The sequence below is a fragment of the Camelus bactrianus genome, chromosome 27, assembly GCF_048773025.1.
Source record: "Camelus bactrianus isolate YW-2024 breed Bactrian camel chromosome 27, ASM4877302v1, whole genome shotgun sequence".
NCBI lineage: Eukaryota > Metazoa > Chordata > Mammalia > Artiodactyla > Camelidae > Camelus > Camelus bactrianus.
In genome coordinates, this window is record NC_133565.1 from 31,548,481 (window position 1) to 31,572,456 (window position 23,976).

General features: G+C 39.1%; 1 protein-coding gene across 6 annotated transcripts in view; it reads right to left on the reverse strand.

Moving 5' to 3' along the window:
- Positions 1 to 23,897, reverse strand: part of SCAPER (S-phase cyclin A associated protein in the ER) — a 268,289-nt gene extending 244,392 nt beyond the window's left edge. For 2 of the 6 annotated variants that reach the window (XM_074353894.1, XM_074353892.1), the window contains exons 1-3: positions 13,967 to 14,056; positions 7,708 to 7,774; positions 59 to 176 (exon numbers count right to left, since the gene is read on the reverse strand). In XM_074353894.1, the coding sequence (XP_074209995.1) occupies positions 59 to 176; positions 7,708 to 7,713 (124 nt within the window). In that variant the 5' untranslated portion in view covers positions 7,714 to 7,774; positions 13,967 to 14,056. The other 4 variants (XM_045516815.2, XM_074353893.1, XM_074353895.1 and 1 more) reach the window with 4 other exon arrangements.
- Between the last annotated feature and the right edge of the window lie 79 nt (positions 23,898 to 23,976).

The window sequence follows — 23,976 nt, forward strand, 5'->3', positions numbered from 1 at the left end:
CAAGACTAAATACATTCTTCTAATCTACAACAAAAATGAAACTTTTCTTAATACACACCATCATCATCTTTGCTTTCCAGCGGAACACTCCAAGCTATCAGGTTTCTTGCTGTACGACCCTCCTCTGCAACTATTCTCCTTACTTTGTCGTGACTATTGGAGCGCTGGAATGAAGCCTAAGCACAGAAAAGAGAAAATTTACTAGTTTATGGAATTAGTCAACATATAAAATATATTTGGCAGGCAAATTCATTATTTCTCTTACTTTCTCAGAAAGGGAACACTTATAACTAATTTTGGATTGGAAAGGTGGTTACATAGAAAAAAGAGTTAAGTCACAGCTCTTTTAGTTCTGAAAAAAAATGAATTTCACAACTTTAAGAATAAAAAAATTATCAAGAATAAATAGATTCTAAGGTTTGAAAAAGTGTCCTAAGGAGCACGAACACTGCTGTGTTCCCATTTCAGCACCACTACTGCTCACAGATCAACGGGTCAAAGAGGGCAGTTCTTACGAACATGGTGCATGTTCCCTCTGAAAGCTCGCCGCAGCGTACAATGTTTTCAAGACTTCTATTTTTTCCCCTAGAGATAATGTCAAAGTAAATTTTCACTTGGTTATAGATTTCCACCGCTTAATTTTATCTCCAAGTTATTGGGATCCAAATAATAATCCCTATAAACGAATATATTTAAGTTGCAAAATTTAAAACTCTGCACTACTGCACACAATGTGTGTATGTATATATGTGTGTGTGTGTGTATGTGTGTGTGTGTGTGTGTGTGTGTGTGTATAAAATTTCTTGCTTTCTCTAGTACTACATAGCTGAAAGCAACACTAGCCTACAGGTTCAGCCCCACCAAGACCCTGGTCCAATGGAAGCCAGGCCCAAACGTAAAGGAAAGAACCTTCCCACTAATGAAGCCTATTTGAAAACAGTCTGTTTTTATAAGCCAAGTATCCATAAAAAGAAAAGGGCTCTAAAGCATCTCTGTGAGCACAAGGATGCAGCCTCCTTGTCTAACTCTTAACTCCATGTGGGCAATCTACCTCTTCCTGAAAAAAGTTCACTACTGGGCCCAGCCCAAAATCTCAGTACAATTAATAGGTGCCTTCATCTTCTCTTCTAGTTCTTGTCAGCCTAAACTCTTAGCATCCCTGGAATCCTCAGGCAACAATATATTTACTGGGCAATTACTATGTGCAAAACACAGTGTAAGACATTGAGAAGAATACAAAATATATGAGATAGTATATACACTTGTCTTCAAAGAATCAACAATCCAAATGAATGAACCAAACACATAAGAGCAAGAAACAGTATATGAATTAATCATTATGGTAACTAGTCTCCAAAGATGTTCCCCTTCAATAAACCACTTTGTTTATGCTCTTGTGTAATTTCCTCCCCTTGAATCTGGCTCTGTGACCTGCTTTTTGACCTAAAAAATGAGGCGGAAGTGACACTGCATAACTTCTGAAACTAGGTCATAAGCAGCCTTGCAGTCTCCACCTGGGTCTCTTGCAATGCTCCCTCTTGGGATACTCACTCTTGAAACCCAGCCATCATGCCATGAGAAGCCCAAACCACCAGCAGAGAGACCATATAAAGCCAGCACTCTGGTGGACAGCCCCAGCTGAACTCCCAGCTGACAGACATCATCCACTGAGCCATTTGGGATGTTAAAGCCCAGTCAAGCCCCCAGATGACTGCCATCATCCAGCACAGTAGAAGAACCACCCAGTCAACCCACAGAACTATGACAGATAAAGGGAACTGTATGTATAGACACTAATCCACCATATACACACCTGCATTTCTTATCTATCTGTATAGCAATATTAAAAATCATGAGTTTATACTGATACCTGATTTCAATCCTATATCACAGGGTTCATTTAAGCCCTCCCTTTTCCTTATTTGTAACTTCTTCATCAGTAAGAAAACCCAGCTCTTATCATCTAAAATATATTTACCTATCTGTTCAATTCTAATATACACATAAAGAAGTTTCAGAACTGCTAACTCATATCTCTGTGAGAAACACATTTATTAACAAGATTACATTTCTAAAAAGTTCTTGTCTTTAGTCTTACAGAATCCAAAGTACTGGATTCTGCTTTCCAAAATTACTTGTTGGTTCTTCTCATCCCACCCTTTCAGTGTGGTTACACAATATATAATTATAATACGTTACTCTTTATATACCATTTTGGGTTCACCTCACCTACTGGTTAATTTTAATTACTTATTTGGGAAGTATCTGAAAGAAAGGCCAGATAATAATTTTTACTTTAGGCTTCACAGGTCATACAGTCTCTGTGACAACTACTCAGTCATGCCACTTTGTGTGACAACAGCCACAGACAACATGTGTGGTTGTGTGGCTGTGTGATGAGAAGCCAGCTGGGAGATACATATTACTATATAGTTTGAAATAAATTCAGATTACGGAAAAGTTACAAATTAGCACAAAGAATCTTCAAAATACCGTTATATCTTTTTTTCCTAAAAGATTTGAGAATAAACTGCAGTCATGACACCTTTTTCCCTTAAGTACTCCAATGTGTATTTCATATATCCAAAGATATTCCCTTCTAGAATACACTACAACTATCAAAATCAGGAAATTATCACTGATCTAAATTATTAGCTAAATTACAGTAACTACTTAAATTTCACCAACTGTTCCACTAATGCCTTTGATGGTATAAAGCTGACAACAGATATAAGCTCAATTATTCCAGAAGCTCTACAAACTCTAAGCAAGATAAATATAAATACAAAGAAAACCATGCCCAAACTTATCACAGAAAAACTGAAGATAACCTGAAACATAGGGAAAAATCTTAAAGCAAACAGGAAAGGGAAGAAAAGCTCACCTTTAAAGAAGCAACAGAACAGTAAGACTGACCGCTCTGCATTGTCCAAGAAGCGGTAAGATAATTTATAATATACAAATCAATACCTTATTACTGCCTATTCAGTAGAATAGTAGGGTCAAAATCCTGACTCAAGAGAGTTCAAGAGAATGTTGAGTGAGAAAATGGAGACAATGAGTATAAAAAAAACTTTGAGTTTTGTCATAAAGGAGAACAGAGAAGGAAGAAAATCAAAATGAACAGAGAAGTTTTTAAGATGAATGATAGTATATCTTTATACTGATGAAAATGATCTGTAGAAAGAGAAATTGCATATGTAGGGAAAGACGGAATTACTGAAGGAGCTAAATCTCTGAGTAATAAGAACTGAATTTCAGTGCACACGAATGAATGAACCAACCAGCCCAAACTACAAGGAAAACTATAAGCTTGCTCTTTTCCACTCTAATACTTTACGCTATGAAGTTAACCCAAATTTTCCTCTCCAGAATTTAACTTTTTATACCTTTGAAACAAATACCCACATCTACATTCCTTCATTTCTCTGACCTTACACTGGATATCCACATGGCATCGACCTACCTGACTCGTAAGCTTTCATTAAAACTCATTAGTCCACAACCACTGTTCCAGCTCCTTACTGTGTAAAGTATGTGAATCGTCCCTTTTCTATTCCCATACTTACCAACCAATGTAACATCATATAATCTCCTCCTTTTGCTTAAACACATCTCCCAATGACTATGAGCACTATGTAACTTACGCCGGCATCTATCATTTCGGTTACCTAAGCACTGTTTTAACCAAGAAGTACCACTATCCTTTTCAGGCCAGATGAATACATTTAAACAGGTGGCCTGCTTTTTGACCTCTTTTTCAGATAATTTTCTCATGCAACCACAGAAAATCATACAGGTAGATATACATAGATATATAGCAGATTGTAAAATATTCTATACTTTATAACTCAAGAGTCTCCATAAAGCAGTAAGTTTCTCAGAACTAAAATGACCACAAAATACCAATGCTGTAGTATTGCTAGATCAGAAAATTTGAAATCTATTATTCTCTTCTTCTATAAACAATTCAGTTCTACCTTAAATTTTGCAATTAGTTCTTTTATACTTAGCACACATTCAAAGAAAAAGCTACCAGCTCAAGACTGTTTTCATTCTCAATTCCAATTCTTCATATGGAAAAACATTGTAACAAGCATCTTACCACAACACATGACTGAAAACCATTTTTCAATTTAAAGTACAGGTGCTTCCTGCAATATATGCTGAACAGACTCATTTCAGTAAAAACTCATATATTCTAATGATTTTTAATAATCCTATTCTTCTAAAAGTGTCAGTAGTAACTTAATAAAATTTTGAACATTTTATTTCAAGCATGAGGGTTTGAAATGCAATAAATGAGTCTCAAATACTTCGTAACATTATAGACGTCTATTTCAAACAATATTTTCACCTAGGTTCTTTTCTTCCAGAAGATTTAAACAAAATATATGTATTTTCATCTGAAGTCACAGTGTGCCACCTAGTGCCATGTGGAGATTTTACAAAGGCTTGTTCAAATACTAAATGTTTCAATAAAAAGCATAAATGTCAGTTTTGAGTTAAAAGTTCTTATGTTTAACTCTTAGAGCATATAATCTAAAACAGGAAGTGTTCAGAACATTTACCAAAGGGTGGATGTATTTCTAAGACTTGTTCCTAGACTGGCAAAAGAAATTTTTAACTTATCTTTCGTCTAGGTTAAAAAAAATGTAAATAATTTCTACTTTCAACAATTTTGCTCATAATCCTCAAATGGTTTCAAGCATCATTTATTAAATTCTTATGTTTGTACCTCCATAATAGTTTCTACTTTACACAAGTTCTTCAAAATCCATCCGTAACACTGCTTGCCCATAAAATGAAATTCCCTTCTTTTTTCAAATGGTTTTTTCAGTTTTCCAAATAATTTAGGAAAGAACCTTTCTTAAACTTCCCCTACTAAAGCCCTTCATATTTTTAGTAGTACGAAGACAATATATTACCAGTCAGTGAACACCAGGAGTACATTAAAACTCTAGTAATGGTAGCACTTACATCTATTTTTACAAACCATGAAACTTACCTGAGAAACTGGTACAATTATTTTGTAAATATTATTACAAGTATTTTATATATACACACATACACACAGAGAAAGAGACAATGAGAGGAAAAGAGGCAAAATTAGCAGTTGGTAAACCTAGTGAAAGAATATATGAGAATTCCTTGTACTCTTGTAACCTTTCTTGAATTTGAAATTATAGCAAAATGAAAGCACAAATTATAAAGGAAAAAACTGATAAGCTGAACTTCATTAAAATTAAGAACAGATTCTATTAAAAAGTCATCATTAAAAGAATGAAAAACCAAGCCACAAAGAATATACATACATAAAAGTAACAAAGGTCTTGTAGCCAGGATACAGAAAGAACTCCTTAAGTCAGTAGGGAAGACAACCTAACAGGAAAATGAAACTTGAGCAGACACCTCACAAGACGTATAAACAGCCCATTACCATATGGAAAGGTACTCAAAAGCAGTCCTTAGAAATACTAAAAAAATTTTTTTAAATAAATAACTATACTGTATGTTGGTGAGGAGCAGCATCACATAAGAAGAGGGCAAGTCTTTTTATCCACCGCCAGTAGGAGGCTAAACTGGTACAACCACTGTAGAAATCCAGCATCATCTACCAACGCACACACTGGGTCTGTTCACCTCTCCAGCCTCATCTTCCACTATTCTTCTTTCTGGCCATGCTCCAACCCCACTGACTTCTACTCAGTTCCCTATAAGCACCAAACTCCCTCCTAATTCAGGGCATTATAGAATTTTTTTTCTTTTATCTAGAATGCTCTGCTGCTCTACAATGTACACTTATTGGCTTCCCCCCATGCATTCATCCCCTCCATCTTCTTTTCCTAATAGTTCACCTTTTGTTGGGGTCCCATGTGGTTCTAGAGGAGCAGACTTCATCCCTAACTCCAGGCAACACATGACCTTGCCTAAGTCAATCAGCACATTCCACTCCCCGAGCCATAACAAGTTTCTGGTGTGAGCACGTAACCTAAGGTGATCAATACACAGTGGACTTCAGATCTTTTCCTGTGATGTTGGAGAAAAGACTCACTTTCCTACTGGCCATATATGAGGGAATACATAGCTCATAGCTCTGAACACTACTGCTAACCAACCGGGGACCATAAAGAGAGCAAGCCCTAAGATTATGACAACAAAACAGAAGGCAGAACCAAAGGAAAAAAAGCAATCAAATCCCTGCTGACACTGTTGAGCCACTGGATCAAATCTTGTCTCTACTTGTTACTGAAAGCATCCTCAGACAGGGTTCCTCTTAGCTCAGTCCAGGCCTAATGCTTCAAATTAAGTATAGTAACTTTCTCAGAATGAGGTATCTTCAACTCCCAGACTTGGCCAGGACCCCTTTTATATTACTCGAACCAACTCGTAGACCTTTGCAGGACATCTCACAATTACATTTTAAATTATATAATTATGTGTTTATGATCTGTCTTCCCCATTAGACTGTAAGTTTCTGGAGGGCTGGGTTTTGCTCATCCCTCTATTACCACTGCTAGCACGTGCCCAGCCCATAAATAAATACATCATAAATCATGAATAACTGGCATGATAAAGAAATCATTAACAACTGATTGATGTAATAAATATATCATGAACAAATTAACAATATCATTGGGAAATAAGGTATTCAACATAAATCCTAACTAACGTTTGCCCTGTTAAGCACAAATTCTTTTTGGTTTTACCATGTTAGAAGAAAATCTCTAAATCACACTTCCCTGACTTCTAAAACAAGCTACTGAAGCAACTTCCTCTTTTCTTGATACTTTCAGGTTATCACCATGAACACCAATTTTTGTATATTTTAATATATAGCCCTTAGGAGCTATAAATGTGCAGTGGATGACTGTCTTAAAACAAATGGGCCCAGACCAAAGTGTTTTTAGATTTTTTTAATTCTCTGCTTCCTAATGTTTTTGCAGAACACAAAGCTTAATTTGTAATTATTTTCTCTTCTTTCCTATCAAGCTATCAGCTGTCAATTCTTCTTTGTCAGGATCATGGGAAACGTACTACTATGATTCTGAATAAGAAACTCCTCCAGGGCAAAAACATGTAATTTTATTTAAGAATGGCCACTCCAAATCTCCCAAAGGAGGTGTCTAGGCAGACTGGGTTCCCCCATAAACTGCATCCCCTCCTCCTCCTGGGTTTGAGTGGGACAGTTTAAGAAGATACTTAGAACTGCCTATAAATCTTGAGTTAGGAAAGTGGACTATGGGGAAGGGGAACCTGTCTGCCCAGACTCTCTAGGGAGTTTCACCATCAGTCCCTACCTAAGATTCAGAGACTACCCCGGCCCAACTTCCACCCTGCCAACCCCAGGGAGAGCATGGCTCCTTTAAGAACTGGCTGGGCCCTGGGTAGGAAAGTCAAGCTATTGGCATAAATTGATTTATAACTTTTTAACATTAAGACATAAAAGAAGTTGACTTCCATTTGTATTCTTGCCTTGGTTCGTACAAATGTTAGGAGTGAGTCTAGCTATGGCTCTCAGGTTGAATAGTTTATTCACAGTTAGTTACTTTATTGCTGTGTTTTCTAACACGTGTGTTCCACAGAGTATCTGGTAGATAACAAATATTACACCAAAAAAGATTATAAATGAAAAACAGAAGAAAGGAAAGGAGGTAGGAGGCTAAAAAAACTAAGGTTAGTGCTTAGAGTAGCTTGATCACTTACCATCATTTTTTAATTCCCTTCTATGTCAAGAAGTTCATTTATCTCATAAAACCATGGGATGTGTCTCCTATAATAAAAGATATATAGTATATACTATTAGTCAAAACATTGTTAGAAAATTATATTTATTCATAAAACGATATCTCATCCACACAAGTTTCTCATTACATTAAACAACAAAAATCACCTCTTTATATTTTGCTTGGATATAATGTAGCATGTTTTAAATATTCTATGCTGAACAACACCTCAATGCTCTCTAAAAAAAACTAAATGAAAGAGTATCAACTACATAAATAGTCTATGATATCCCAATCCAGAGACTTGAAACTCTTTCTTACTACAATCTACAAACACACACCTTATATCATGACTAAGTTCACACACATACGCCTATCTGAAAAACAGCTATGACCCACTAATAAATCTCAACACAGTACACAAACACAGTGTAAGCTCTCCTGAAGAACTTCCAAAAACTGAGATTTTATCAGAATACCTTAATTACAAATTACATAAGGCTCTACACGGAACAGACCCTACTTTTCAAGAAACCTATTTAATGTTGGTCAAAACTTCAAAGAAATCCAAAGCTGGGAAACTAGATAAAATATAAAGAGAAATTGCTAGAAAGAATGGCCCAACCCTTTAAGAGCTACTGAACAAAGAAAAGCAAGCAGCAATCACAAGATAAAACTACCAAGATAGGAAAAACATCAATGGTTGCCAGGGATTAGGTGGGAAGGAGGAATGAACAGGCAGAGCATAGAGAACTTTTAGGTCAGTGAAAGTACTCTATGACACTGTAACGGTGGGCACATGTCATTATACACTTGTTCTAACCCATAAAATGCACACCACCAAGAGTAACACTGATGTAAACTATGGACATGACAACAGTTTGTCAAAGTACGTTCATCAGTTCTAACAACTGTACCACTCCAGGAGGGGATGTTGACGATGAGGGGGCTATGCATGAGTGGAGGCAGAGAGTAAATGGGAAGTCTCTGTATGTTCCTCCTAATTTCGCTGCAACCCTAAAAATGCTTTTTTTAAAAGTCTATTTAAAAAAAGGAGGGGGAGGGTTCAAATGGTGCCAAAAGAAGATCCTGAACTCACCTCCTCCCATGGGCACAATTAAGCTAAAACTACATACGGAATAATTCCTTGGAAAGGGATATGAAAACTGGGTAAACAGAGCCTCCACAGGTAAAAGGACAGCATCAAGATGGACAAGAGAGGCAGAGATACAGTGTCACCAAGGAAAACCCACACACCACGTGTGTTAATTCTCAATCAGGAGGGATCACAAAGCATGGATCTTTTCCCTGAAAAGTGAGGGATCTGAGCTTCACCTCAAGCACTCCAACTCCTAAACTATGCGTAAGAAAGATGAGCCCCCCAAAGCAAGTTGCTTTAAATACCAATAGAAAATATAACCAGGAAACCTACAGAATGGCAGGGAATGAACAACCCACTCTTAAAGATCTCAAAGGCAGACAACCCAAAAATCAGTGCAAAAACACCTGATTAAAAAGTGCATGGGTCATACATGATGAGGACCCACTTAACTTTGAAGCATCTGCCACAGAGGCAGGATCCAACTAGAACACTCCCCAGGGACTGAGACACTGGCAGAAGCCTTTTTTTTTTTTTTAATTTATTTATTTTTATTGCGGTAACCTTGGTTTTTGCCATCACATAATCTCATGTGTACAATATATTTCTACCTTTGTATACCCTACAGAGTGCTCACCACCAAAAATTTAGATTTCACCCGTCAACCCACAGTTAATCGCCTTTACCCATTTCACCCTACACTAATTCAAAAAGATATATGCACATCTATATTCACTGCAGTGTTATTTACAACAGCCAAGATAAGGAAACAATCTAAGTCTCCATGGATGGATGAATGCATAAAGATATACACATACATATACAATGGACTACTACTCAGTAACAAAAAAGAATGAAATCCTGCCAGTTTCAACAACATGGATGGACCAAGAAGATACTATGCTAGGTATACTAAGTCAGAAGGAGAAAGAAAAGTACTGTATGATTTCACTCACATGTGGAATAAAAAAATAAAATATATAAATAAAACAATGACAAACTCATAGATACAGAGAATACATCATGGTTACCAGAAGGGTGGGGGACTGGAGGCAGGGGGCAGGTGAAGCACCGAAATGGATGAAAGAGGGGGCAACTATATGATGATGGGTGGTAACTGGAGTTGTGGTAGTGATCACTCTGTAGTGTATACACATGCTGAATTATACACTGTACACCTGAAACTTATATTTTTTAAAAAAAGGAATAAAGTGCTGGTACATGCTGACATGATGAATCTTACAAACATTATGTTAAATGGAAGAAGTTAGACACAAAAGATCACATACTGCATGATTCTATTAATGTGAAATGCCAAAATAGGCAAATTCATAGAGAAAGAAAGTAGATCAGTATTTACCTGGGGCAGGGGTAGGGAGCAAGATAAGAAAGAGGGGAAGGAAGCCAAGAATAGGGAATGAATGCTAATACTTACAGGGTTCCATACTGGGATAGTGAAATGTTCTAAAATTGACTGTGGTGATGGTTGCACAATTCCACGAACACACTAAAAACCACTGAAGTATAACTTTAATGGTTGAATTTTATAGTACATGAAATATCTCAGTAAAGTTATCAAAAAAAAAAAAAAGCTTAGAATTTCCGAAATTTCAGTTACTACTCTGATGATATTTGCCGTAACTACCACCCATACTATTATCTACATAACATTATTCTTTAAAGAGAACTACATTTAAACCTAAATTTTAAAAGAAAATTTATAAAGGAAAATTCAGGAAGGAAGTACCATAAAGGAAAATTCAGCTAATATTAAAAAATGGATATGGCAAAATGTTGGCAATGATACTCAAATAAATTTGAGAACTCTAGGCCACAGTAAAACAATGGTCATGCAGAAAATGGAGCACAAAAAAAAAACAAAACAAGTCAGTAAACAGGGAATGAACACTAGGACTAACTGGGTCCAAGGTTTCTGAACAAGCTGCTGCCTGTGATGAACTGAAGTCTCACCTGTCCTACCCTGCCCTGCAGTCCCAGAATGTCCGTGGAGACACCTGAGACTTCTAGAGATGGAAATGTGAAGACTGGCTCAAGTGCCAGGGAAGGCCTCTCTCTTCTCTATCTGAGTTTGGGTTCACAGGTTCCGAAAAGGTAAGAATCAAATGGCAGGCCCAAAACAGTGAGAAGCCTGCTAGTAGTACTCCTCTAAAATAAACACAGACCATCTAACTGAAAGTCAGGACAGTGCATCTATACATTGTCTGTTTGCCAATAAATGCTAGAAAAATTGGGGTTTCAATCACAACTCCTTCCTAAAATTCATAAAATCTATCATCCATGTTATTGCATTTTCTGAAAAATATGAAAGAGAATCTGAGTATTTACCTTTCTGAGTCTGGTACTCAAACAAATAATGCTGTTGTCAGCATGCTCAAAAACTATCAGTAATTTGTCATAAGTTTGCTAAATGGAAAATAAGTGTGTTACAGCAAAATAAGTATTTTGAAGAGCAATATAGACATTTATAACTCCAAGCTGTTTAATGAGGTTTTCATTTCTGATCACTCCTATATATACTACTGTGAATATGTCAACTAAAAGGCATTTATTTTCTCCTATGAACCTGACATGCCTCTTTGAAAATATAAAACTACCTCTCTTCCAACAATATATTAAAAATGGGCCAGACACAGTGAAATCTTCACAAATGAAATATGATGTCTGAGATCTGCTTCAAAGCAATGGGGGGAGGTAGATTTTATGGAACAAGACTATCTGTGCACAAGTAATTGCTGAAATAGACTGGTACACAGCAATTAATTTTACCATTCTCTCCACGTATGTTTTCAAAATATATAATAAACTTACTAGTTTAAGAAGTTATCATTAAAAACTAATTATTTTAGCAAAGCTTCACGAAATCTTTAGTGTTTCGTGTCAAAGGGAAAAACCTGTCCATAAATCATCTCCTTCTAATAATTTTTTAAGGTTGTCTCCACCAATGGACTGTAGATCTTCTCACTTATGTTCCATAAGACCTACTGCCAAAGCCAAACACATTTGTGAAAAAGGTTGCCATCCCAACATAAAAGTGGAAACAGATTTTTATTACTTATTTTCACTTGTTATATAAGTTATTTGCTGTTTTCACTTCTACAATTTCAGAAATGCCAATTTCACAATGGACATCAGATTGCATCGTTAGAGAGAATTCTATTTGACTTTCTACTAAATACCACTTCTTTCTAAGTGTTTAAAGAAAGTTCCCATGTGATTCCCAAAGAATTTTTGCTTCTTTAAACTAGATTGGGTTGTGGTTGGGTATGAAGGTGAAAGAAAAAAAGGCAATCTAATGTCCTTTCATCTTATCTTTAAAACATTCCTGTAAAGTGGTTAAATGAAGGTATAAATTAAATTAACATCAAATCAACCTGTTACTGATTCTTAAATATCTATAAACGGTAAAGACAAACATTTTTATGGTCTGTGTTTAAAACACTAGATCCTTTGGAGCCCAATCACCAAAATTACTCACAAATGCATTTGTATAGCAACACTGATTATGTTTCAATGCATAATACAGCAGGTAAATTGACCAAAAACATCAGGGTTTAGAGAATTTGAGAGAATAAAAAATTGCAGCTCAAGGAAGTGAGGGAAAAGATGGTAAGGAACAAGCATTTGTTGAGTGCTTACTACAAGCCAGGAGCACTTCTAAACGTTTACTTACTACCAACAAATTTATGAGTGGATAATAATATTCATATTTTACAAACGGGAAAAGAAGGCTCAGAAAAACTAATCTGTCAAAGGACAAGTAGGAGAGCTGAGATTCAAACTCAGATCAGTCTGCCTTCAAAGCCATCATATCACACTTCATTCCACAAAAACAACTTTCCAAATCATATTAAAAGTTGATTATTTGATTAATTAAAATATTAATTCCTCAGTGTATATTATTCAGACCATTTCAGTATGCAGCATAAGTCTGCACCAACGCATTCACAGGAAAAGTCATAGTTAACAAAAAGTTACAAGGACTAGAGCACCCAGGTAAAACACAGTGCGACACTGGTCAGACTACCAACCTTAGGCCTGAAAACTTAATCCCAGAGCAAACATTCACCAGCAGGTGATCTGGGACAAGTAATGACCTCAGTTTCCCCTCTGGTAAAATGGGTTATAACGCTTAGCCCAGCCTTCCACCCTGGATTGTTTATGAGGATGAAGCTATTAATGATGGCGAAATAAATACGTAAGCTGTAACAAACTATAATATTAAATATATTATATATAATAAATATTACTATTTATTCAGTAAGATGACTATACTGAACAGCTATTTTCGTGGAAAATAACTTGGCACAAATAGAACGAGGAATACAGTTCACCAGCAACAGGAAGCTGCTCTCAGGCGGGCGCCCCATCTCTGGAGGAGCCACTTGACAGCAGCAGGTGCTGCTTGGAGGACCAGTTTTCTGCCCGCTTTCAAACAATCCCGTCCCTCACCGGCGAGAGTGGGGAAGAAGGCGCGAATGGAGCACTAACAGAGGCAGAAGGCTGGGTTCTACCGCTCCCAGGTGTGAGGCCTCAGTACTCTATGCCCCTCCAGGCCTCAGTTTACGCATTTGTTAGGATGGAGAGACCTTTCCCACCCAGCTTCCTAGGCAGAGCTAATACCCGAGTCAACGTGCGGGGAAGACGTGGTAAACCACACCGAGACTGATGACGACGATCACCTGTCAAACGAAAAGCTGGGACGGCGGCTCCTCTGCCAGCCCCTAGCAGTTTGGACTTTCCAGAAGCCTCCACCCGCGCCGCCAGGGCCGCCCCCCGAGGGGGTAAGGCAGACCCTCGCCCACCTCTCGACTCGCGGGGTGCGCGGGGTCCCATGCCGCTCACACCCCCAGCTGAGCCCGCGGTGCAGGCCCAGAGCCTGCCCACCCCCGCCCCCAGACCTCCTCAGAGGACCCCCGGCCCTCCCGCGCGGCCTCGGCTCCCCTCCCCCAGCAGCGTTCCCTGACCGTCTCCGCCCGCTCTCTCAGGTGAGGGGAGGGGGTGAAAGGGCGTACCCCGCCGCCATTTTGTCCCCGTGGCCCCCGCAAAGCATTCCTCCGGCCCGCGCCCCAGCCCAGGCCCGCCCGGGACTGCGCGACGCGCGCCCCTCGCGGACACTCACCCCTGGCCGCCCTACGCAGTTCGGGGCGGCTCCGAGCGTCCCGCCGGGCAAGGGGCGGGGCGGCGCGGAGGGGTGGGACGGCTGCCCGGCGCCCCACGTGACGACCAGCAGCGGCCGCCGCGCTCTGGGCTCCAGCGCCGGTCATCCGCGCGCAGGCGCAGCCAGGTTCTCGCCGCTCGGCTGCCAAGGCGGGAGGCCGGCCGTGGGTCTCCGCGGTGGTCCCGGCGCGGTCTCGTCTCGGGAGCTGTTCCCCTCACGAGGCTGCGCTCGCACCGCCGCTTTTCTCGCACTCGGATTCAGTCCCTTCCCTCCGGCTGCCTTATCACCGCAGTCAGTCCCGTAGATAAGGGAGCTAGAAGTACGCCTCAAAAATCTGCAACTGGGAAAGCGCCTCAGAAAAGCGTGCACCCCTAAGCCGAACACAGCCTACCCGATGCCGCAGGCTTTATTCGGCCCCTCTTGTGTGCCAGGCTTGAAAGGCTCCAAGGACAAAGACCTAACCAGTGTGTTTTCTCAACTTCAAAGATAAAATAAACACACGAATTAAGTAATTTAAGTCACAGCTCTGAACGACGCAGACCATAATTATCAAATGAATATTTCTCCCTCACTTTTCTTCCAGCTGGGAAACTCTTTACCCTTCCCTGCCCATTGTTACAATAAGCAGGGAGTCGCGGAATCCAATGGAGTCTACTTCACAATTAGATTATAAGCGCTGTGAAGGCAGGAACCATATGGTTGGCTGTTCTGACTCCTCTCCCCTCTTACCTTCTTAGAAAACTTCCTCTTTCTTTCATCTATTGAACAAATGTTTACCGAGCACGTACTATATGTCAGATGTTATTCTAGATGCTTGGAGTTAATAAAATAGATTAAAAACCCATGCCTTCCTGGAGCTGGGTAGAGACACAATAAACAGTGAACATAGTTAACAAGTTCCGTAGTATTAAGGAGGGGATAAGCACTACTGAAAACAAAATGAGGAGGATAAGGAGGAAACACGAATTGCAATTTCATAAAAGCTGATCAGGGCCTGATTGCTCCCATCAATTGTCCCCTTACTCCTCTTCCGTTCATTCCCACAAGCGTTTAAACAGTCTCTGCCATCTTGAAATCTCCCACTCAATCCACCAAACCCCACTTCAGCCTCTACTTTCTTTCTCCCCTTTATAGATCTGCCCTTCACAGATACATTTCTCCAGTCATCTACACAAGGATGTCTCCAATTCCTCAACTACTACTCACGTCTAAAAACTCATGTTACTGCCCTCAGGTTTCTGCCTAATGGAAACCATTCTTTCCAAAGTCACGAGGGATCTCCCTACTGCAGATCATACAGACATTACCATTATGACCTAACTTAATTTCTCTGCATCAGTTGACACCCCTTCCTTCTGGAAAGATTCTTTACTCGACTTCCACGTTTACTCTCTCCATCTCACTACTCCATCTCTAACTGCTCCCGTATTTCTTTTGTAGTCTCCCCTTATTTCTCCCATCCCTTAAATGTTGGTATCCCTCAGGGATAAGTGCTTGCACTTATCTCTTTTCCTGCTGGACACAGTGTCTCTGATGATTACTTGTTTTTACATAAATTCAGTTCAGATCTTTGTCCTCTAGATTTCCCAATATATATTTCCAGCCCTGATTTCTTTTTTAAAATATAAGTTTATTTTTTATTAAAGTGTAGTTGATTTACACTGTTAGTTTGAAGTGTATAACAAAGCTGATTCAGTTATACATATACATACATATATTACATTTATTTTCAGATTCTTCTCCATTATAGCTTATTATAAGAAACTGAATATGGTTCCCTTTGTTAAAATAGATAAACAGCCCTGATTTCTGCTGCAAGTTCCAGATCCACTTGGTTAGCTACCTGGCCATCTCTACTTAACCTCTCAAAATCAAGAATACAACAATAAAAACCACTCATTATCTTTTTTTATACACATATTAAACAATTTTATTGAGCTGTGTTACTTACCACACAGTTCATCCAAAGTGTTCAATTCAATGGTTTTTAGTACATTTTCATCACCCTAAAAAGGAATCCCCTACTCGTTAACAGTCACTTGCCCATTTCCCTCAACCATAAGCAATCACTAATCTACTTTCTCTATATATAGATTTGCCTATTGTTGACATTTTATGCAAAAGGAATCATGAAATATGTGGTACTTTGTGGCTGGCTTCTTTCACTTAGCATAATGTTTTCCAGGTACAACCACATTGTAGCATATATCAATACTTCAATCCTTCTATGGCTTAATAATATTCCATTGTATGGATATACCACATTTTATTAATACATTCATCAGTTGATAGACGTTTAGGTTATCTCCACTTCGGGGCTATTAAGAATAATGCTGCTATGAACATTGGTGTACAGGTTTTTGTGTGGGTATATGTTTTTATTTCTCTTGGGTATATACCTAGGAGTGGAATTGCCAGGTCTATGGTAACTCTATGTTTAACTTTTTGGGAAACTGCCAGACTATTTACAAAACCAGCTGCACCATTTTTACATTCCCACCAGCAGTGCATGAAAGTTACTATTTCTTGACATCCTCTCCAATACTTGTATTGTCTGTCTTTTTTATTACAGCCATCCTAGTGGGTATGAAGTGGTATCTCACTCTGGTGGTCATTTGTATTTCTCTAATGACTAATGATGTTCAACATCTTTTCATGTGTTTTTTGGCCATTTGTGCATGTCTGTGGCAAAATGTCTATTTAAATCTTTAGCCCATTTTTTAATTGGGTTAGCATTCATTATCTTTTGCCACAAAATCTGTTCCTATTATTTTTTTCTGGACCTCCCTCATGAAATGCCCCTTCTTCAGCCTCACTGATGGCAGGCTTGACCATGTGACTTACTTTGGCCATTAAAATTTGAGAAGGATCAACTCCACGCAGAAGCTTTAAGTGCCAGCTGGTGGGTTCTCCATGTCTCCTTTCTGTATGCCACAAGACTAGCAATTTGTTTCAGAGAAAAGTTGTACCACTAGCCTGTGTTCCAGAGTGAAGATGACATGGAACAGAACCACAGCTGATCCCCAAAGGACTTGTAGCATTTGTTTTTGTAAGCCACTCAGATGTGTGGGGATACTTGTTACTGCAGCATAACCTAGCACATAGGTTGTGTCCTAGGTGCTGTGACACTGGCTCGACTATTCCTCCAGGCTCTTCGACATGGTCTACAAGGCCCTGAAGATCTGGCCTACTGACCTCACCAGCCTCATTTCCAGGCTATTCCTCAGCTACCCTATGCTCCAGACAAAATAAAATATATTGAGACCCTGGAATTCACTTCTGCCTCTTTCTCTCCCCATCCTGGACCTTTGTCCAAGATGTTCCTTACTACTGGAATCATAGTACTAGCTATATTTGCCTGAGTATTTTCTATGTGCAAGACTATATACACACACATATATATACACATATACATGTATAGTCTCGTTTTGTCTGACAGCAACCCTGAGAATTAGGTAATTTATCCCATTTTACAAATCAACAAAGGCCCTAGAGCCTTTGTTCTTGGAGCAAACAGCTAGAGAGGGGCCAAGCCAGGATTTGAACTCAGGTCTGTTTAACTCCAAAACTCCTCTTTGAATCATTGTGCTACAATGATAGCTAGAGGTATTTAGCTTTTATTGAGCATTTACCATGTGGTAGGCATTACCCTGAAGCACTTTGCATGGATTAAATTTAATCCAGGTAAAGAAGCCACATGCAATAGAAATACAGAATAGTGTATCCCATAGCAGTTAAGACTCTGACTTTGGGATCAAATCATATTAATTGTATGACCTTGAGAAAATACCTAAGCCTCTCTAAACTTCATTTTCCTCATCTGTAAAATGGAGCAGTAAGATATACCCCTCCAATGGATTTTTGTGAGTATTAAATGAATCAATTTTTAGAAAGCACTTGGAATAGCTTAGCATGCAGTTAGAGCTCAGATTATACCAGCTATAGTGTTTATTTTCTCATCTAGCCTCACAATAAATATATGAGGAAGGTATTATTATATAACTGTCCCCTTCCCTTCAGCTGCCCTGTCCTTTCGTCGTGTGACACACTAGTCCCTCCTGAATGCTTCTGCTCCTCTCTACCACCTAGCAAACTGGCACTCACCTCTAGAGCTTCAGGTATCCCTTCCTGCACTGCTGCAGCAAACTTCATTGCTCCTAAAGCTCCTAAACCAAGGATCTCATTTGAAAGCAAGAGAAATGAACTCGTGCTCTTGTATTTCACTAATATATCACATACTCCATCATCTGAGAACATCTAACCTGCTAGACTGATGGAATGCCCTACCAAAGTCATAATTACAGAACTACTTGTGGGACAAGTGAGATCCAGTGCTGTCCTACAGGATGGAGTTCATGCTTTGTGCCAGTGACCAACAGAGGGTGCTGTTTCTCTTACAGCCAAAACACCCAGGTTTCCAAAACTATTGCACCTAAGGACCCACAAAATTTAGTGTTCCTTCTCCCCAAACTTAGACCCTCCTGGTTTAGAGGTCTTGGTTCTGGATTATGCAAGTAGGCCTAACTGTAAATCACAAGTAGAGGAGAGGGTGATTTGATATAGTTACGTGAGAACTGAAGCAACATGCTATGCTGCTGGCTTCAAAGATGTAGGAAGTCTAGATGGCTAACAGGCACATGAAAAGATGCTAGACATTGTTCATTATTAGAGAAATGCAAATCAAAACTACAATGAGGAACCACCTCACACCAGTCAGAATGGCTATCATTAAAAAGTCTACAAATAATAAATGGAGAGGGTGTGGAGAAAAAGAAACCCTCCTACACTGTTGATGGGAATGTAAATTGGTGCAGCTACTGTGGAGGACGGTATGGAGGTTCCTTAAAAAACTAAAAATAGACTTACTATATGATGCAGCCATCCCACTTTTGGGCAAATATCCAGGGAAAACTATAATTCGAAAAGACACATGCACCCCAAGTTTCACAGCAGCATTAATTAGCCACAACATGGAATCCACCTATATGTCCATCAACAGATGAAGAGATAAAGAAGATGTGATGTATATACATACAATGGAATACTACTCATCCATAAAAAAGAATAAAATAATGCCATTTGCAGCAACATGGATGGACTTGGAGAACATCATTCTAAGTGAAGTAAGCCAGAAAAATACCATATGATATTGATCAATTAACATACATAGAAAATTGCAATCAACAACTTCAGAATACAGATTTTTTTTTTCCCCAGTGTACATGGGTGGGAACACTTTAGAAGGAGACATGGGCAGCAGCAAGAGTCCGAGACCTGGCCTTTCTAATAGAATAAATAACAGATACAATCATGTCTGCCTTTCCACCCAGTAGACTTGTGTTTTAATTTCACTCTCCTACTAAGTGAGTGCCAGCCGGGAGTTTGTTTAGCCAAAGCAGGTGAGATATGTCTCACTTTGGGTATTACAAGTAAAATGTGAGAGTAGAGGCCAGGAGTCATACTTTGGGGGAGACTCAAAGATCTAGCTTGTTATTCTCAATTCCAGAACAGATTACATGTTCCCAGAGGTGAGATGGACCTGGCAAAACAGCATTTATGGTGGGAGGTGGAGGCGTGCAACCAGGGAGGTGGAAGACAAGGAAAAGCAAATCAGGCAAAAGTGAACTGATAGGAACTCTCAGGATGGAATGTGGGTATTTGCTGAGGACTTTTAAGGGGTACTCAGACCTTGTAGGTCATTCTGGGCTATGCTCCTCTATTTTCTTGAGCTATTTCATTGATAGTAGTAGCGTCCTTTGTATCCTATTTTTGCATAAGGCATATCTGCCTTTAAAAGTACATATAACAAAAAACTGTGGAAAGTTCAACACCAATGTTCACAGCAGTCATTTATAAGAATGGAATTTATGATCATTTTTTCTTTTTGCTTATTTGTGTATACTGATTTTCCTAAAATAAACAAGTAAGCATTGCATTACTTATGTAACTCCTTTGTTTCTGCAGTACATTGTAGTACAAATCTCTTTTTTTTTTTTTTAACGGACATCAACCTCAAAAGCCCACAGACCTGAGGTTGATCATAAATCCAAAAAACCCGAAGCACAAATCACTCACAAGTCCCTGAACACCATCTTGTGATGGAGTTGCAATCATAGAAATGTTTTCTTTGTCAGTCGGATCTAACAACACATAAGGCTTCAATGCGTGGTGTGACTATAAAGCAATCCTGAGTTTTGTTCCTACAAACACTCCCAAACTTCTAAGTTCAGGAAGTGGTGTCTGTTCATGAAGTCACTCTTCTTATATCAATTTTGGATTTCCTCTCGGAACGCTGTCTTCAGAGCTAGTTTAGCAATGCTAAAAGAAAATCAGTTTCATTATAATTTGTAAGAAACTCTTAGAAAACAGTCTACTCCTTCTTTCACTGCCTTCTTTAGCTAAGCTGCATCCCTTCCTTCTTTGTATTCTTTATTTTTACTGCCAATGTGTTTGACTAAGACTTCAAGGACCTATTGTTGAGAACCCAGGGAAAAAAAGTGTGGGAAAGGGTACTGAGGCTTAACAAAGCCTGGGACTTGGTGAGGGGAGCTGGGACAGGGCTGGACAGTCTGAGTGTGAGGTGACATTATATAGTTTATCACCCTAGTCTGGGGTACGTTTGAGTGTGAAAGGGGACATGATTAATAATTATGCCAGGTCAGTCAGGATGTAGTCACCCTATGAGTATAGGGAGCAAGTCAGGGAAGGCACTCTTGACTAATATCTGTCCACTTCGGCTGCCTTTAGGGCCACAGATGCGTGTGACTGGCTTAGGGCCATAAATGTGAATTGCCGGATGGAGAGGATAGCTTCTTTTTGAGGATGGAGCTCTCATTACATCTAATCATTTGATCATTGGGACAGATCCATGTATAATTTAGGGAAATCTCATTTGGTAAAGAACAGGTAAAGTGAATTTGTTGGAATGACTTCTAATTGGTTATTATAATTGTATGACTACTTACATACTTTTGAATACTCTTTAGAAATGAAAATATTTTCTAGGTATTATAACACACCCACCTACCTACATATTTCTGTCATTTTCTAAGACCCCACTATAACCCTGGAATCTTCACATCTTCTCTCCTAAAAAGACTAATAATGAAAGATTAAACAACAAACAAAATCCCTCTAATTGTGTGATCATACAGTCTAATTGCTCCTTCATTTACTGCCCTGTACTCTGTTCCTTTGCCTTCTGTTTTCCAACTTTGGAAAAGCTACAGATTCATTCAGTTTGTTGGTCTTTCCACATAAGTTGTTTATTGTGCCAAATCTCATTAATTCTCGTGGACATGAGCCTATAACACTATCTATACCATATATGTTAAGTAATTATTGCTTTGTTTTTTAAGCCACTGTTCATTACAGCACACATTTTAACAAACTCAAAAATATATATTCCCTCTTTTAATAGTTTCAAAGCTAACTCTACTATCTATAGTACATCCTTGTAAAAGAATGCCAATATAGCAGAATTCATTCATTGCACAAAAATGTACTGACTTCCTCTTATTAGTAAGGACACTGGTGAAATACAGGTGAAACTACACAGTTCCTGACCTCAAGGCTCTCAAGTTCTTTTAGTAACATCAACAACTGGTCACAGTAGACAGTGCTAAATGCTGTAGCAGAGGAACATTCAAAAAACAATGATGGAACTAAGAGACTTAAGAGACCAACAATTTTGGCTGGCAGGAAGTTAGAAAAGACCTCCTGTAGGAAATACTTGTGATGGGTCTGGAAGGTTGAGTAGGATAGGAATTTTCCAGAGGGTAAGAAAGAAAAATTTGAAAGTGTTGAGCCCCTTTTGTGGGTCCGATACCTTACAACAAGTATTTAATATACTTACTCACATAAGACTTATCAGACAGGTTTTTATTATTATAATTTTTATAGAGTTAAAAAAGACTAAGTCATTTGTTCAAGGTTACTTAGGAGTGAGCTATGGAAGTCGATGATTCAAACCTTGTGTATCTGATTCCAAAATTGTCTGTGTTCTTTCTGTGGCACCAAACTGACTCCAGCAGGGCAGAAGAGCATATGATTAGTAGTTTTAAATTCTGTATGTTGCCATCCATATAAAGTTCTAGAACAGGCAAAACTTAACTATGATGAGAGAGATCAGGATAGTCTTTACTATAATCTGCTTCCTAACAATCCTAACTGCCAAGATCATAAAAATTGTAGAATTTAAGAGATGAAGAGTTACTGAAAGACTTCTACAGGGACTGTCAGATGGATCTTTTTAAGACCCTGATGAAAGCAAAACTACTGCTCTCCACCCCAGATGTGTATTATGCACAAAATTTTGCACAAGATTTTGAGATTATCACACCACTTAGGACCCACATAAGCAGCCAAAGATCTCAAATTAAGATCCTCTGAGTTAACCTAATCCTTTTCCTAGATGAAAAAAAAAAAAAAAAAAAAAAAAAAAAGGCCCAAGGATGGAAAGGAGCCTGTTTAGGGGCTGAGGGAAAACAGAACCCCGATCTTCTGATACTCAGACATTTATTCACCCCATCACCTCTTTAGATATCATTAGATTTCCTTTGGCCCCAAACCTCCATCTGTGGAGACTTTGAGTTCAGAAGAACTTCCATAATATCCTGTATCCCACCCCTATTAATTGGAATCATTTTAGGAATGGGTCAAATTTTACTTTGTACTTATTGGAGAATAATACGTGCAAACTGAGTTGGGGACATGAGTCTTTATTTTTTTCACAGACTGCCTCAAAACCCAGAACTGAAGTTAAAATTAAAATGTGATGAAAGTGATCAAAATTAATAAAAGTTTTTTCTTTTCTTTTCTTTTTTGTTTTTTAATTGTTTGTTTTAGAGAAATCAACCCTGAATTGCTACCTATACTTACACTCTGAAACTTAAAACTTCAGTCTGTGTTGATCTTTGTAACACTGGAAAGTTCCTATTGAACATACTCTTTGTAAAGTTTTCAATGGTCTCTGATTTTAAAAATTAAAATAAAATTCCAACCTGACTCAGGAATTTTGTCGGATTTGAGCCCACTCAGTTTTTTCAGTTTGGAACAGAATTCTTGCACCCAAGCCAAATATTAGCTGTGAGAAGTGAAAGACGACCCAGAAAGCCTCTTCCTCTGTGTGAAGAGGCCTGAAACTACGTGGAGCAATCAACGACAGAACAGGGCTCAAGTAGCAGCCTACAAATTTCTTTAAGTTTAGTGTGCTCGGGATGAGGTGCAGAAATCACACAGACCTGTAGACAGACGGAATAGGAACTGCAGAAGTTTTCCTAGGTACTTACTAAGCTATTCCTTCTGGGCAATTGTCTTTTGCTTTTCTACCTTCATGTAAGTTTACATTTACTGAACACTTTACCATATGTGGCAGCTACTGTTCTAGATGTATATTAAATTTAATCCTCACGATTCTTTAAGGTAGTCTTATTACTATGTCCATTTTATAAGTGAGCAAACAGGTTTTCGAAGCTTAAGTAACTTGGCGAAGGTCATAAAATTTGTAAGTCACGAAACTGAGCATCAGATACAAATATCTGGCTTTGGTACCTGGGTTCGTTCGTCCTGCTCTGGTGAAATAAATAAGTAGCGATCCATTGAAGACTGGGAAATGGATACTGTTGGTTGGTTCCTCAAGGCAAAGTTTTCCTGGGTACTGGAGTACCTTCACCCAAATCTCCAGCCTTTCTCATGGATGGAAGCCGGGACGGACACATGGAGTGGACAGGGAGCTTCTGGCAGGAACGAGGCTGACGGAAAGAGACAGGGCGGCAGTAAGGTGGGGGCGTGTTTTTGGGAGGGTGTCGTGGCGCTAGGAAAGGCGTCCGCAGGGGTCTCCCCTCCCGGCCGCCACCACCAGCCTCCCGGAGCCTCCGGGCGAGCAGCAGACCACCACATCGCCGCGGCCCGCCCCCAGCGCCGCGCGGTCCAATCAGCGGCGCGGCCTGGAGCCCCGCCCCTCGTACGGG